Source organism: Rhinolophus sinicus, linkage group LG10 (assembly GCF_036562045.2).
Source record: "Rhinolophus sinicus isolate RSC01 linkage group LG10, ASM3656204v1, whole genome shotgun sequence".
In the NCBI taxonomy this organism is placed as follows: domain Eukaryota; kingdom Metazoa; phylum Chordata; class Mammalia; order Chiroptera; family Rhinolophidae; genus Rhinolophus; species Rhinolophus sinicus.
The window spans coordinates 38,999,579-39,016,285 of NC_133759.1; the positions used below are offsets into that span (position 1 = coordinate 38,999,579).

Consider the following 16,707-nt stretch of genomic DNA (forward strand, 5'->3'; position numbering starts at 1 on the left):
GAGAAAATGTCTGTGCGATGGTAGGAATTGTGTTTTTGCTGTCGCGGACATTCCCTCCATTTTACCTCCTCACACTATGGGTGAGAGACAAGTGGTTGGCACCCATTACCGCCTAGGACGGCTCTGTGAGGAGGTGGCATTTCCGCCACAGTGCGAATGACAGAAGACGAGCAGGTGGTTCAGTGAGTGGGATGGTCTGTGTGCGCTGTGGAACGTGGGAGAGACGTGGCTTTGGAATCTGGTGTGAAGAAAGGAGGCTTTGAGCACGTTTCCCTGATTCACCTCCAATTTGTGACAGATTCCACACATCTGGTGCATGTGACAGGCTATTTCTAGTAGTAAAGAGAATTTAAAATACTCATTTTATCCTTCCAGAATGGGAAAAGAGGTCAAGAGAAGGTGTGGCCGTAAGCAATTTAAAGATCCTCCAGATGGTTAATGAACTAGGACATATGAATCCTTTTCAAACAGTGTGTGAGGACTCTCAGTTTAATTGTTTATAATATTTCATTAAAAATTTTCCATCCTTCGATTGGAGAAGTAGGAGGTCACAGTCAACCTTGATTTTTATTCTGAGAAGCAGACAGGATCTGAGACGTGAATGGGGGTTACTTGTGTTTGCTGCGTTTCTTTTGCATGAGGTGGTTTCCACGTCACCCAATTGGCCTGTGTGTTTTGCTTATATAACTCTTGTGAAAGTCCCTTCTGTTTTAGGAGAGGCAATATTCAGCCATACTTTTTTGAAGGAAAATTTTGCAGGGTGAATTAGCCTGCCTGGGTCTGAGCTCTTTCTTCGTGGATACGTTGGAGTTCGGAAAGATATTAAGATATGGATGTTCTTACTGCTCTCCTCCTTCTAGGTAAACTGTAACTTTGGGATTTACCCATTTCTGTGGAAATGGAGTTTAATTGCTTTATTTGTTTAATTGCTTTATTGGTTGCTAATTATTATGGTGTTAGAAACTCACTAATTCATAATACAAAGGTATATACTTAAATAACACTTAAGTTTTCACCCTTACCCTGAAATATGTGAGTTTTTTCTTCATTTCTTTTGACTAATTTTTGAATACTAAGTTAGCACATAAATTATTTTAGGAAATATATTTGAGGCAATCGAATATAACTTCGTTTTCTCGTGCTTTAAGTAAACAGTATAGTTTTGCTTTCTGCAGTGATTATATGTTTTATTTCATCTTGTTGGTAATTTTTCTAATGTTTTGAACATGAGAAAGTTATGACCCAGTTTACAGTTTTAAAAATCAGGTTGTTTAAATAAGCGTTTCCCTTCCTCTTGATACAGAAAGTACATCCATAAATCCACATATATTTATTAATTGCTTATGTGTGTTGGACATTTTTCTATACTGTCGGGGTAGAGAAAGCCTACAAAAAAGACTAAGATACAGTTCATAGTTTCTCAGAATATGTTTATTTTAAATGGTACTAATTACTTGCTATATGCTAATAGCCTTTCATGAAAATTATTCATTTTGTATTTTCAAGCCCTTGGTGTTTTTGAGTTTTGAAGTAGGAACATTCTAAAATCCTTGATATTCCAATTGTAGGTGGGAACTAAATACCTTTAGTTATTCTAGTTAAAACAAGTACACGTGGAAAAACAGTATCTCCAGTTGAGGGACTCCTTTGGTGCCACAGGGAAAGATCATCGAGATGTGAAGACTTGGGAAGAATTAGTTGGTTTTCTTTTTCTGCTCATTTGTAATCGTCCATTTTCCTGCTTCAACCGTCTTTCCTAAGCGCTTACTTTATGCTCATTTCACTGTGTTCCAACCGGCATTCCCAAAATGGCAGCGTGACAGGAACAGACAGGCTCTGGGGTCACAGCCCAGGATTTGAATGGTGCTCTGCCACTTAGCAGTCCTGTGCCCTTGGGCCAGTTCAACCTCTTGAAGCCTCCATTTTTTCTTCTGTAAAATGAGTTCGTTGTTGTTATAATAATTGTTGTTGCTTGGCAACGCAGAAACCCTGTGGGAAAACCCTTGGCTCGTGAAAGCATAGTCAGCATAAACCTTTTAAGCAACAGTACAGAGTCCGTCACAAGGCCCGTCCTCAGAAACCAGGGCTCTTGGTGTTTCGAAGGCTGCCATGGCCTACGTTACTTTAGCCACATGTGTGTGGCTTTTGAAATGTATCATACATTTATTTGGTTTTCATCAGAATTCATTGACTGTGGTAGGAGTCAGAATTCACTGGCCACATGACTCCTAAATCTGGGGGTCACCTTCTTAGGCAAGGCCCCGGTTAAACAGAGCAGGTTCCGAGAGGCATGTCCAAGGTGGACTGGAGATTCCGACCCCCAGCTAGAGAGGAGAAGGTTACCCGGCAGAAGTGAAAGCCAGGGTTGTGTTCAGTACCTGAAAAGCCCTTTCTGCAGGAGGAGTCGGGCCTGTTCAGTGTGACACACTTGAGGTAAATGTCAGGTGCAGCGTCCTAAAAGGCAGCAGCATGCAGAGGTGGAACAGGTGGAGTGCCAACTGTGGAGCGTTGCTCTGAGAAGCGTAGGCCCTTAGGCAGGTCATTGCACCTGATCCCATTTAAAGTCTCTTCAGACTCTGAGGTTTTATGTATTTTATGTTCCTTGTGGATCCAGGGTCACGAGTGTGCACAGCTTTGTCCTTCAGCAAACGTTCCTTGGGTTACCACTGTTTGCCAGGCTCTTGGCGGGGGAGTTAATCTCTCCGGGGCCACAGGACCTCTGTCTAGTGGAGGAGAGTCAGTAGCAGAGACTTAGAACACCGGGTGCATTGTCCTGGGACAGGGAAGAGGCGGCAGCACAAGGACCTGGGAAAGAACCTGGACTGTGGAGCCAGACTGCCTGGATCGAATCCCTGTCCTCTGCTCACCAGCTGTGTGACCTCAGGCACATTATTTACCCTCTGCATGCCTCAGTTTTCTCATCTGTAGAATGGGGATAATGAGAGTTCCTATTTCATAGGGTTGGTAAAGGATTAAGGAAGCTGATATTTATAAAACACCTAGAGCAGTTCCTAGTACCTAGTAATCACTATATGCATGTTAAATAAAATGAGTTAGAGAGCATTTATGGCAGGATGATATGGGAGGATTGAGGGCAAGAAGCTAATCCATCTGGGGCAGTCAGGGAAGACTCCCAGAGGAGGTGACATTCAAGCTTCATCCTTGAGGGATGAGGAGGAGTTGGCTGAGGAGGAAGCTGGCAAGAATGTTCCTGTCTGATGGAGGTGGGAATGTAAAGGCGGAGCTAGAAAGAGAAGGACCAGGCTAGTCACCTATGTTTAGCTGAGGAAGTGCACAGAAGCTAGGGCCACCTCCATCATCACATTATATCTTGAAGGTGCAGGGAGCCCCTGAAGCAGGAAAAACACCATCAGATTTGTGTTCTGGAAGGAACACAGTCTAGTGTAGTGATTGCCAAAGTGTGGTCTCCTGAGCACCATGATCAGACTGGCCGAGGGAGCTTGTTATAAAAACAAAAAGACTGAGCACATTTTGGGCTCCTCACTACAGACTCAGAATCTTGGTTGGAGTGAGACCCAGAAATGTGCATTTTTAACACGCTCCCTAGATGAATCGAATGAACACAAATTTGGGCACTGCCTGTTCAGAGGCTGGTGAGGGGGTGATGCTGGAGGCAGCTCGGGGGCACGTAGGAGGCTGGTGAGGGTCGTTCAAGAGACTCTTCCTTTATCCATCCATTCATGCATTAATTCACATAAACGTCTCATCTCCATCTGGGATACGGGTGCCGAAGGCTGAAGGCAAAGCCCCGAACAGACTGGGAAGTCCACCACGTGGGGCTGGTGGCTCCCTGGTCTGTACGAAGAGGCCCAGGGAGAACGCTTAGAGCAGGAGGAGAAGCAGGACAAGGTCCGGACAACTGGACGAGCTGGGGGCAGAGCAGGAGGAGGAACTGGGGGGAGTCGATGGGGTGCATAGGGGTCTTTGGAGGTACTGAAGGCCCAAATGGGTGCAGTGTGAATGGGTGCGCTCTCCTGCCCGAGGGTGGATTTCAGGGCTGAGCCTAAGAGACACCCTGTCCAGAGCCTGTTTGGGGGCCTGGTGTCCACTGCTCATGAAGCTTGGGCTTAGGGAGGCCAGGTCTCCTAGGAGCGTGTGGAAGCCACTCCAGACCGACAGCCTGTGGGTTTGTTGTGTTTGGCCCAACTGGTATTTTCACATTTTAAAATTTATTTACCAATGTTTTAAAACTAGGCAATTTCACTTAAACTTCCAGTCCCTCTTTTAAAAACCAGACTGTCCAGCAAGCCGAGGTCCACAGTCACCGAGCAGCTGTGGGGGGCCGCCCCCTTTAGAGAGAATGTGAGCTCTTGGGGAGAGTAACTGCCCCAAGTTCTCAGCTGGGCAGCTGGGGAGCCCCAATTTAACCAACTCTTGAGTGCGTGTGTGTGTGTGTGTGTGTGTGTGTGTGTGTGTGTGTGTGTGTGTAATAGTAGTAGTTCCCTGGCACCTTTCTTCCCTCCAGAGCCATCATTTTCCTGTAGCCTCCAGCTCCTGTATCCCCTTCCTTATGCTGCTTTGAATCTGGCATGCGCTAGGAAAGAGAGTACCGTGCTTAGGTGAACAGTGTATAAATTAAAAGAAAATTGCCTCTGAGTAGGAGAGCAAGGAGCCCTTGCAAGGGGCCTGAGTGTTGAGACGCTCACCTTGCCTCGGTCCTTCCGACGCTGGCTGCTTCAGCCTCAGTCACTCTCTGAGCTCGCTCTTGTTGCATTGGCAGCTCCGCCTCCTTGTGGGCGCCCCTGAAGGTCCATGGCACACAGTAGGAGGGATTTTGCTGAGGCACTAATTCGGATATGCGACTGAGCTCTTCAGCTGCTGGGCAGGCCTGGCACTGCCATCCAGCCAGCGGGCTTTGTCATTCTCTCCTCTTCGTCAGGTGTACATTTTATGGAGAAGAGCATGCGCCCAGGGTATGTGTGAACTTAGGGATTCATGAGGATCTTAATATGATTTGGTGGCAAAGGCTTGGAGATGGAGCCCTTAAATGCCAGGGCTCTAACGTGGTGTCTACTCTATTTTTAAGAGCCACAGTCGGGTACCTCCTGTGTTTTTGTTTTGGTGAGTCGGAGTCAAAAAGAATAAGGAATTAAAAATTAGGGCTTGCACTTTTAACCTAAGAGTTCTATCATGATATCCCCATATCATCATTACTAACATTTTTTATTTAGTTTTTTTTAATTAATTTTGATCCTTGTTTTGGAGATTTATTTTCTAATTTCTGAGTGTTCTCTGAATGCTTTGTGTCCAACTAGAGTTAAGGATCTGAGGGTGAAGAACGTTCTGTAGATAAATGACAAAATTAAGTCTCATCGTGAATCAGCTTTCATCATCACATCTTTAAGGTCATGTCCTTGCACAGGTGGGAGGGAGCGCATTATGTCACAGGCCCTCCCACAAACGAAATTGGACACATGTATGTCTGTGGGTCATTTCTAGTTTTCTTCCAGGCTGGGGACATTCTTTCTTTCTCTCTCTCTTTCCTCTCTCTCCCTTCCTTCCTCCCTCCCTTCTTCTCTCCCGTCCTCTCTCCATCCCTTCCTCTTTTCCTTCCTTTTTAGTTTTGGTCTTAGAGCATTTCTCCTAAGAATAGATGAGACTATAGAGATGTACATTCAAAGATGTTTATTGCAGCCTTGATTGTAATAGGGAAAAGTGGGAAGGCAACCAAAGTGTTCAACCGAAAATACTCCTGCATCCGTTACACCATGATTGCGTAGCCCTGTCTGAACTGACGTGGAAGGTTGTCCATAATATATTCACTCAAAGGACATATGGTACTTTTATATCAGTGTGTGTGTGTACACATGTAGTCAGTAGTGTACTTGATAAGAAGGGGAATTTGCCATTTAGAAGAGCGGAAACTGGCAGGGCTAGTTAGTAAAACTAAAAAGTGTTAGTAAAAGTAGTCAATGAATGGAGAATATCTGCGGATTGCCAAGACTGTATGAAGAGAGAGGCGAAATAGGAGAGAAAGCTACAGGACGTGTTTACATTGCAGTAACACTGAATGGCTGGGCGGAGGACACAGGTGGAGTTGCACCAACTATGCTGACCAGCTGGGAAGGGGGCACTCCCTGTTGTCTTGGTAACAGGGCTCCTGCCCTAAGCTGATGGAAAAAACAAAAAACAAAAAACAAAACCAAAACGTTCACCTTCGAGTGAAATAAGTTGTGATGGGAAGCAGAGCCCTGTGATCTTGACAGCAGCCCCACCCTGGGGGCCAAGATTGGAGGGGGCAGTTTGCAAAGCTGATCAGGATGGAGGGCTTGGAGAAGTGGGTGAAGTCAGGTGTGCACACAGAGCCCTGGGCCATCGCATTGTGCTCCCCACCAGTGCAGCCGCAGCAGAGCCAGGCTGCCCCGGGCTGAGGGACAGGCCGTTGGCCGTGATGCGTGAGCTCTGTGATTTCTGTGGTTCGGGCGCTAGTGTCACCTCTGGCCCTCCCTGCCTCCCTCCCTCTTTTTCTATATCATCTGAGGGGCTGGACCCCACTGGCCAGGGGTCTGCCTCTTGAGGAGCCTGGAACCCAACAGAGCTCCGTCTCTCCTCAGCCCCAGGTACATACCAGAGGGGCAGATGCCTGGTCTTGACAACATCCAGATTCTTGAAGGTACAGGCCCCTCCTTCAGCTGCATTGTCTCTTTCACTGGAGTGGTCTCCCCAGAGCTCTCCCACCGCCTGGCCACCTCTGCCTTTGACCCTTTTACCAGAAAGTGCACGACTGGCCAGCCTTCCTGGGCACTTGGTTTGGTGGCCTCAGTGGGGTGCAGACATTTGAGACAAAGGAAACTTATTTGTTCCTCTTTGGGGAGGGGGTACAATGTCCTTGAACTGTAGTGACTCTGTCACCATTCCCACCAGAGCAGGGACAGAATCACAGGTTTAACCTCTAGTAGGACATCCAGCCATACACACACACGCTGAAATGTTCACTCTGGCTTTCTCTGGGTGGTGAAATTAGGGGTGATTTTCATTTCCTTTTATACTTTAGTATGGAATGGTGGTTTTAGGATCAATACATATTTATATGAATTGTAAAGATCCCTTTTAATTTTGAAAAAAGAAAAATCTCTTCTCCAGGGTATTGAAATTGAATCTCTGTTTCCAGATACATTGGGTTGTCTCACATGGTTTCAGGGGTCCTGTGAACCCCCAGAAATCAAATACAAAAGCTTGCATATGCAGTTCTTTTTCAAGGGTGAAGATCATAGCCTTTGTCAGATTCTCAAAGACGAGGCAGAGGGGATCTACGGCCTGAGATGGTTACTGATGGCTGAGGTTCTTTTCACAGTTCTTTTTGGGGGCCTGTCCTGGACATCTTTGTGATGTCTAGTTTCTGTCATGATTTGGAGTGCTTTGTGCCTGCGTCATCTATCCCAAAGGACCTTGTTATCAGTGTCCCCAGGGGAGTGGGAGATTTCCTGGCCCCCTTGGGAGGCTGCAGTTCGGGCCAGTTGAGGCCACAGTGGGACCCCTGCCCCTGCCCTCTGACAGTCCTGGGGACTTAGGTCTCAGTGGCAGAGCTCAGAGGGAGGGGGTCTGGCAAATTAGAGATAGGAGCTTGGGAACAGCTTAGAGCAGAGCTGAGCCCCAACCCCACAAGCCCCCCTGCTATGGTTCCCTGGCTTTCTGAATGGGACCAGACTTTTCACTGGCACCAAAAACTAGATTCTTACCTAACAGTGGTTCACCATGAGGCAAGAATGAGTGAGCAATGAAGAATGATTAAGCATGAGAGTAACCAGAAAGGTTGGTGTTGTGTTGTGACCCCAAGTGGATAGATCAGAAAAGGAACTGTGGATTCAACTGTTTGATTAATCTTGTCTATGTATAAAACCAAGTCTCTCCAAGTGTACAAATGTGGGCTTGATTTTTCACATTGTACCTATAAACATGATTCCTACCCCTCCCTGCCTTTAAAAGCAAACAACTGAGGGCAAATAGCAAAACGGTGGGCTCTGGTGTTGTGGTCTGGTTATTTGAGAAGTACACACAGCCGTTTTTATATTCAGTGCATGGTGGAGAAGAATGGGCATTTAAGACAACTCAGTGGATTGAAGAGCACTAAGGGAATTGTGGGAATTGCCTATTAGAACAAATCATTATTCTCTGGCAGGCCAGTGAAGGAGGGAGAATTCAAGAGCCTTCTGGATTATAGAGAGGAAGAAATCTACGAAATCAGGTGACCGCACTAGGGTCACTTTACACATGAAGGAAGTGAGGCATACATAGCAAGGTAGAAATACTTGCCCGAGGTCATGCAGCTACGAAATAACAGAGTCAGGACTTGAACCCAGGTCTTTGTGACTCTGTGACCCACCCCCACTCCCACCCCTGCCAGCCCTATGCCACATCCCTGCATTCAGAACCATGGACAGCTGTGGCAGCACAGATGACTGAGGACAGACTCTGGTGGCACTGGAAAAGAGGAGTCCCAAGGAAGAGGTGACTACCAGTCTCTAGGGATGTGACCAGCCCAGGGCTGAGGTCCCAACAAGGGTGAGGCAGGCCCTGAAACTAGGAAGGTAAAAAGCAGATGGTGGGGCCATACCTTGGCCCTGTAAGGTTCTTTGCTGGTACAGTCAATGATGTGACTTGTGGGGTACCTGAACCCAGAATGATAGAGACAGAATTGGGCCAACAATTTAGCACATCATGCTCCCCTTCACGGGACACCTGTGGATGCTGACACCTAACTTCCTGCCAGGGTGTCTGTGTAATCAGACAAAGAGCTGACAGCTAAACAACACACGTGCAGAGGAAATAGGAGGCAGCGTGAGGCAGGGATGGCAGGCGGCAGGGCCTTGGAGGCTGCCTGACTCCCTATAAAACTGACTCTTCCTGTGGGGAAGCCGCTCTTCCCTGGAAGGGGCCTTTCTTGGCACAGTTGGCGAGTGTCTGGTCCCCATCCCTGGAGCAGTCAGTGTGGTAAGGACAGGGTCCTGGAGGGCCAGCATGACAATCCCCACCACACCACAGGGTGGGCATAGGGCAGGAGCCACTCCACAGAAGGAAAGGAGGGCTGGTGACCTGACCCAGGAGTGGGGGCCCCTACAGTGCTCTGTCAGTGTTGGTTTCGAGGCACCTGTAAAAAGCTTACATACAGCAGGTTCTTAAGTCCAAAGCAGGTGGAAGATGGCCAAGTCTGTAGCTAGATTTTTGTCCTCTGCCCTGGGTGAGACCCTGAAATGGGGACATGAGCATCAGCTGGTGGCCTGGAGGAACGCTGCTGGCCTGTCTTTGTGCAAGTCTCAATGACTCCCAGCTGGCGAGCGGGCTGCAGACACCTGGCTGTAACATTACCTACTGACCCTGGAGAGCACTGAGTTTGGGGAAGTAACTAAGGTTACTTCTGGCCTGAGTTCCAAGGCCAGAGAGGGGCCTATGACCTAGGGGCCTGTGCTGATAAGAGCAACCCTGACCCCGGGTCCTTTCTCTCCTTTCCTCTATTCGTGGGGACCAGCAATAGAATAAACAAAAATTAAAAGGAGCAAACCATTATGAGGTGCAACATGTGCTTCTGCGCGTTCATAGCACGGGCTCCTGGCTCCGGAGCTAAGACTTGTGGGTTGGTCAAGCTTGCCTGAGGCTGTTACTGACCCTTCTCATGGTGACTTCCCAGTGTCTCCTTTATATCCTGGCCTTCACTGTACCATCCCCAAACCAGTGACCAGGGTACGCGGGGGCCCCAGGACTGAGAAGGCCGTTTTCCCCATAAGGACCACTTCCTGCTCCCCTTTTCTTATTTAATGTCTTACCACCTTCCCCAACTGGATTGTAAGCCTCAGGAGGGCGGAGACCTTATTCTCTGAAGAATTTCGAGCAGAGGCTCAATAGATGTTGGATGACTGGATGGCAGGGGCATGAATAGCAGGCCGAGCACGTTAGCAGGCCTGCGCTCACAGGCTGCAGGGCCCAGGGACAGTTTCTTGCCTTGCCTCTACCTGAGGTCCATTGCCTCTTTCTAGGTCCGAAGCTGGAAAAAGCAGTGCAGGCCAGAGTGGCTCGTATCCTAGTCAGAGCTACAGGACTATTTGCTCACCATGCACATGGATCCATCCTTGTGCCTTGGGGAGGGTGGGGTCAGTAGGGAGGGGAGGGGCCTGTGGGGACAGCACCTGACTGTTCTGCTCGTGATTCTAAGTGTACTGGTTGCTTTTAGGAAGGAGGGGGCCCAGGAACTGCTTTAGCGGTAACATGCTCTGTCAATTCTTCGCCATTGAGACCGCCTTTGGTATCTTTATACAAGAAGGTTGTAGATGAGCCAACAGGATGAAAGTGATTGTAGATGAGAAGAGCAGACAAAGCAGCCGTAAATGAGAGAGACTCATGCCCAGGTGGCTCGTGGAAATCTTCTCTCCTGCTTGGAAATCACACCAAGGAGAAATGGCATGCCCAGTGGTATGGAGTTAATTAGCAATAAAGATACCTCCTGTTCTTCATGTTGGCCATGGTGCTGCAGTAGCCCAGGGCCACATCTAGATTCATGGGTTTTTATACCTATACAATGGAACTCATTATCCCTCCATCTGTTTGCCTGCCTGCTGTCTCTTCTGATGCCCCCACAATCCCCTTGTCCTTGCCTGATGGCATGGGAGCTGCCGTCATCTGCTTGGGCTCAGCAGTGTTCCTCATTGTCCCTCAGCAGCTAGAGGAGCTGGGGGCCTGGGCAAGGCCTGCTAGGAGAAGCAGTGTCCTGGAGCTCCAGGCTGCAGCCCCCCGTGTGCTCCCTTAGTCCCCTTTGTCCAGGGGGGACAAGGCAAGCCCGGGAGAGCTGAGGTGGCAGGTCACTCGGCAGCCAGAGCAGAGGCAGCCTCCAGCAGCGGTCTGCACCTGCAGACTCCTTCACGGCTGACCTCTCCCAGGGCTCCCTGCATGTCAGCCCTGGTGGGGCCCACTGGACCCGGCCTCCAAGGGTATCTTGAGCCAGCCTGATGCCCCTTGTCTGCTGGTTTACCCATGGGACAGAGTCCTTTCCTCTTCCCCATGTAGCCAGCCTCATTTCAGCCTTTCAGGCCCAGCTTGGGTATCTTCTCTAGGAAGCTGTTGGGACAATCGCCACCCCTAGTCTGGTCAGGTAACCCGTCTCCTTCAGTGCTCCCACGTGAGGATTCAAGGAGATTGAATTTCACCAAAAGCATGAAGCACAGTGCCTGGCTCAGGGCAGGCCTTCAGTTCAACAGGCAGTTATGGAGGGTCTGCCTCATGCTGGTTGATGGGGGATTATAAACACAGAAGAGACATAGTCTTGGCAGGGTGGGTTGACAAAATTGTGGATACCCCTGCTCCCATGTACTGTGGTGTGAGCCAAGACAGCAGCAAGAGCTGGGTGGGCTCATAGAAGACTGCTGTCGAAATTACTTGGGGGTTTGGGGTGGGCTTCTTGGAGGAGGTGACCCCTGGGATCAGTTATGGAGTTGGCGAGATCTGGGGAACAGAGGTAGGGTGAGGGTAGAGTTGCAAGCAAAGGGAGGAACATGGGTGGGAAACATCCTGGAAGAGTGGGGGAGGCTCTGAGCAGTTCAGGACAATGAGACCCAAGTCAGGCGACGGGAGGTACACGCATGCTGCTGGGGAGATGTCTTACCCCACGGCTTCTATGCATCAGAACCTCCTCTGAATGTCTGGTATGTAGAGGACCCCTCAAAGGGCCCCACATGAACGGACACTGCATCCTGGTGACTCAGGAAGGTGCAAACAGCGCAGGGTAATCTCAGCAGCTAGTGGGTGAGGCTGACAGGACCAGATGCCAGAAGAAGCAGCAGATAAAATCTTTCTGATAGAAGGTCTCTGAATACCACAGTCTTTGCCTGTGGCTGTCTAACCACTGCTTCCTTGTGTCATGGGTGGGTCATTTGGACCCAGCTACCATGCTTCCTGTCTTAGTCCATTGGGCTGCTTAGCAAAATCCCATACGCTGGGTGGTGTATAAACAACAGAAATGAATTTCTCTCAGTTCTGGAGGCTGGGAAGTCCAAGATCAAAGCACCAGATTTAGGTCTGATGAGAACCCACTTCCTAGAAGCCACCTTTTTTATAGCCTCATGTGGCAAAAGCTCTCTGAGGTCTCTTGTATGAGGGCACTAGTCCCATTCACGAGGGTGTCACCTTCATGACCTAGTCACCTCCCAAAGGCTGTGCCTCCTAGTAATGCCATCACATTGGGGGACTTCAACATGTGAATTTGGCGGGGGGGGGGGGGGGCAAACATTCAGTCTATAGCACTTCCCAAGTGGTAGCTCCAACCATTTTCATCCTGTGTGCTTACAGATAAACCAGCAAACTGGGGACTCTGTGACACCCAGGGACCCATGCCCTTCTGTCCCTGTGTTGCTCATATTGTCATATCTCCTTATCTTCACCTTTCCCTGGCCCAGACTCAAAAGGGAGTACCTATAGACATGGCCCAGGGACCAGAATCTGGTACCATGTCATAAAGGAGCAGAGTTGAGGACTCAGGGATGACACATGGCCAGAAGGGCTAGGTCATTAAGACGCTGCCTTAGGACATCAGCCTTTCCTCATTCCCTCGCTCTGGTGCAAATCCCCCCATAAACACCTGAGCTGTATGCTAGCAGCTCTGGCCCCTTCCAGCTGCCGGGAAGAAAGTGGCTCTAGGACCAACCCAAGGGCTAATTCTGAGTTGGTGAAGGGCCGACTCTGTAGCTCTGTGAATGTTGTCTTAACAATGAATGAAAATATGCTTACTGAAAAAGAACATACATATGTTTCTATACATATAGAATATATGTAACATATGCTTACTGTAAATACATACACATATGTGTGTGGGGGTATATAAAACAACACAGTTAGAGAAGAGCAAGTGAAAATACTTCCCACCCCATTCCACCCACTCCCCACAGGAAAACACTGCTGTGTTGTAATGGTTGTCCTTACAGACATTTTCCTGTGCATTTACGTAAGAAGCAAATGCCTGTGTGTTCATACAGTTATAATTTTTTTTCTTTACACAAAGAGGATTACGTAAATATCCCATGACTTGGTTTATTCACTTCATTTATCTTTGATTCTTTTCCATTCTTTTTCACTGTGGCAGGACCTTCCACACTGTCATGTAACTTTCCGTTCTGCTAATGAGAGATAATTAGGTTATTTCCCTTTTTGATTATTCTGAACAATACTGCTGTGACGCTCCTCGGTCATACATGCAAGGTGTGATGGGAATTCATATCTTTGTCGAGTAGACACCAAGATGTAGAATAATCGGATCAGGAATAAAGCACATAACACATTTTTGTGGCTATGGCCAAATACTCCTTCCAAAAGGTCCTTTTAGTTGCCAGTCTCACCAGCAGTGTAAGGCAGTGTAGGTTTCACGCCTTGCCAGTACTGATATTATTATTAATACGTGATTTTCTAGTCCGATGGCAGGGTTGGGGGGGCTGTCATATCCTATTGTTGTTTTATTTTGTATTTCTTTAAGTATGAATAATGTTGAACATCTTTTCATATGCCATTGGTGTTTATTTTCCTGTAATTAACCTGCTCATATCCTTTACTGATTTTTCAGTGTTCGGAGCTTGTATGCACTCTAGATATTAATAATGTATCTGTTAGGTATATTGCAAATATTTTTCCCCTCAATGGATTGTTTGTCTTTTATCTTTGTTTATAGCATTCATTTGCAAAAGGAAGGTTTTAAATATTTACTTTGAAGAATTTGTAGAAGAAATTAGGGAATTTAAATGGATTTAGACTAGTGATTAGGCCGTGTCTTAGCTGTTGTTCAAATGTATGCACATATAATATATTACGGTGATTAATAAACATTTTAGAAGTTAAATGATGGATGGGCACACCTATTTCTGTGTATTTCCTCAGTTGGTGGATGCTAAAAATACAGCTGTCATTGTGCAGGGAGTTCCACAAAAATCTGTGATGCTGCACAGAGGTTCCCCATACGTAGAAAGATTGGGGACCACTGACCCGGAAGATGGACTTACATCTGCTCATAAATAATTAATAAAGTGTATTAATCAGGACTCATTTGGTTGAAAGTAATAAAACCCAACTCAATCTACTTAATTTCTCGACTTATTATAACTGGGATATCTAAGGGAGGTTCTGCCTTCAGCCACATCTGACCTAGGGGCTCAAAGGATGGATGTCCTCAGGTCTTCTTTCTCTCTCCCTCTTGGATTAACTCTCTTCATTTATTGGTCGGACTTGTCTCTACTTAGCATCGTGCTCTCCCACTATAGCAGACAGAGGCTTTCCTGGGAGGGACAGGTGGCTGGGGAAGCCCCAGGTTTTCATTCTTAAAGACCAGCACCCGGAAGAAAAGGAGCCCCCTCTTCTGGTGTCTGTACAGCAGCTTTCCTAAGGGAAAGGAGTCCAGTTGCCCCATCACTATTCTCATTGACTCCAGTCACACGTCCACCCCAGCCAGGAAGCCAGAGATATTGTGATTGGCAGTTCAGTCAGAACCACGTGGGGAGGGGAAGGAGTGGTTCACCAACAGGAAGCAGGTTGCTTGATGGGCAAACATAACAGACTACAGGGCCCACCCATGACATCAAGAAGACCGTCGGCGAGAACCTAGGCTGGAGGCAGAGGAATAAGCTTGGGATGGGGTCCCATCCACCACGTCCATCTTAGGCAGCTGCCTCAGCCGCCTCCTGGGTCCATGGCTCTCCTCTTGTGAAGTGGTCTGGGGAGGATTAATGAGCCGATGCCTATGGTCGGGCTCTTGGGACCACAAAGTGTACAACAGATTGTATTACATGAGATACTCATATGTCAGACACCTTTGTCTAGTGCTTCATAGGTACTCAAAAGGTGATGGTTTTTCTCCCTAGTACTTACTATCATAGAATGCAAAGGGTGTGAGGAAGGAGGTAAGCAGCATGAGGTTAATGGGTAAGTTCCTCCTTTACCTCTGTGAGTGAGGTCCCTTTCTGTGGGGCGGCCCACCCGTGGTGTATAATTATTAGTGAGGAGAGGATCATGGCATCAAGAAAGGGAAGGCACAGTGGGGACTCAAGAAACAGCTCTTGAATCGGAAGCTGACTTCTGGCTACGCTAAAGCCCACCCTCCTTCTTTGGGCGAGAATAGTTACTCAAGGTGAAAATCCAGCCACACTCTGGACCCCTCCAACTGGCGGGCCCCGGTGCCCCCTGTGACTGCATGTGTCATGACCTGCGTGGCTCTCCTTGCAGTCCACCTCATCCCGGTGTCGGCAGCTAAGAATGGAGTGAGTAGCAAGAGTCGTAAGAGAATCATGCCTGAGCCCGTGACGGAGCCGCCTGGGACGGACCCGGTTTACGAAGCTCTCTTGTACTGCAACATTCCCAGTGTGGCCGAGCGCAGCATGGAAGGTAGGCCTGCCTGCACGGCCCAACTTGGTACCTGGACAGACACCCCTCTGGGAACTTGTTCTTGTTCAGACAGCGCAGTGCAGTGGTAAGGAGCGAGACGGCCTGGGCATAAATCCTGCAGCTGCCACTAGACTGTGCCCTGGAGTGAGTTCTCAGGTCTTAGCGTCCTCATCTCTAGGATATCACCCCCAGCTACCCGCTTTTCCGGGGAGTCTCTCTCAGGGCTTAGGATGTCCACAGGATGCCCTGCTGGTGTCTTGCAGAAAAGGTACCGTGAATTCCCATTTCTACGTTGAGCTCTACTCTTCCGAGAGTGTGTCAAATAATAATGCTGAATATTTATGTTTGTGCCCAGCCTTGTTTCATGAGAGATTTAAAGCAGAAGTCATTGTGTCCTCTGAGTCTGTGGCCTCCCCCAGGCTGTGGATGTGAGTGAGGCCACAGGAAGAGTCTTGCCCACATATCACTGGCCTTTAGCCCCCGGCCACACCCCAGAGCCTCCCATGATTTCTAGGGATCCCGGCTATAACCAGCCCTCTCACGTGCCTCTGCCCGGCCTTGTGAGGCTATTAAGAGCCCTTCCACCACGGTTACGCCTCCCACTTCTGTGGCGTGAAAAGGATTGACACTTGCTCAGTGGTAACAAGAATCTATCTCTCTTTCTCCCTCTCACTCAGGTCACGCTCCACATCATTTTAAGCTCGTCTCAGTGCACGTGTTCATACGACATGGAGACAGGTATCCACTGTATGTCATTCCCAAGACAAAGCGACCAGAAATTGACTGCACTCTGGTGGCTAACAGGTAAATTGCACTTTTTCTAATAGTCGATTTCAAGAATCTGTTCTCTCTGTCCGAATCAAAATGCTCACTGGAGAATGACGGGATAGGGGAGTGACCTGTAGTCGCGGAGTGGGGAGGGTTAGCCAGGCGTCTGATCAACTGGGACGTGGTGGAGTGAGCACTGGGTTAGGAGTCCTCAGACCCGGGCCCGGCTGTGCCAGTCAGGGCAGCAGGCAAGTCCCTTAGTCTCGAGCCGCAGCCTTTCTAGCTCTCAAATGGGCATGATGCTGCTGAGCGTGCAGGGTTGGGGTGAGGAGTAAATGAGATGGTGGAGAGGCGTGCACACTGTCGATTACAAAGCCATGTAACTGGAAGTCATTACTTCAGGTATCTTTAGGAGTAGAGACATTCTGCTCATGGTTGAGAGCACTTAGGATGAAAACTAATTGAAAAGAGTGGAAATGGTGCATATGGAAATGGCATGGCCCTAAAATTGGAGGCACACTTAGCAATAAAATGATAGGCCAGGCCTCAGCAAACATGCTAGGGACACATAAC

General features: G+C 48.3%; 1 protein-coding gene across 9 annotated transcripts in view; it reads left to right on the forward strand.

The window, feature by feature from the left end:
• PXYLP1 (2-phosphoxylose phosphatase 1) overlaps positions 1-16,707 on the forward strand; it is a 65,384-nt gene that overhangs the window by 34,081 nt on the left and 14,596 nt on the right. For 8 of the 9 annotated variants that reach the window (XM_019747398.2, XM_074312931.1, XM_074312932.1 and 5 more), the window contains 2 exons: positions 15,208-15,366; positions 16,044-16,170. In XM_019747398.2, the coding sequence (XP_019602957.2) occupies positions 15,208-15,366; positions 16,044-16,170 (286 nt within the window). Of the gene's footprint in view, positions 1-701; positions 861-15,207; positions 15,367-16,043; positions 16,171-16,707 lie in introns of those variants that run through there. The other variant, XM_019747425.2, reaches the window with a different exon arrangement.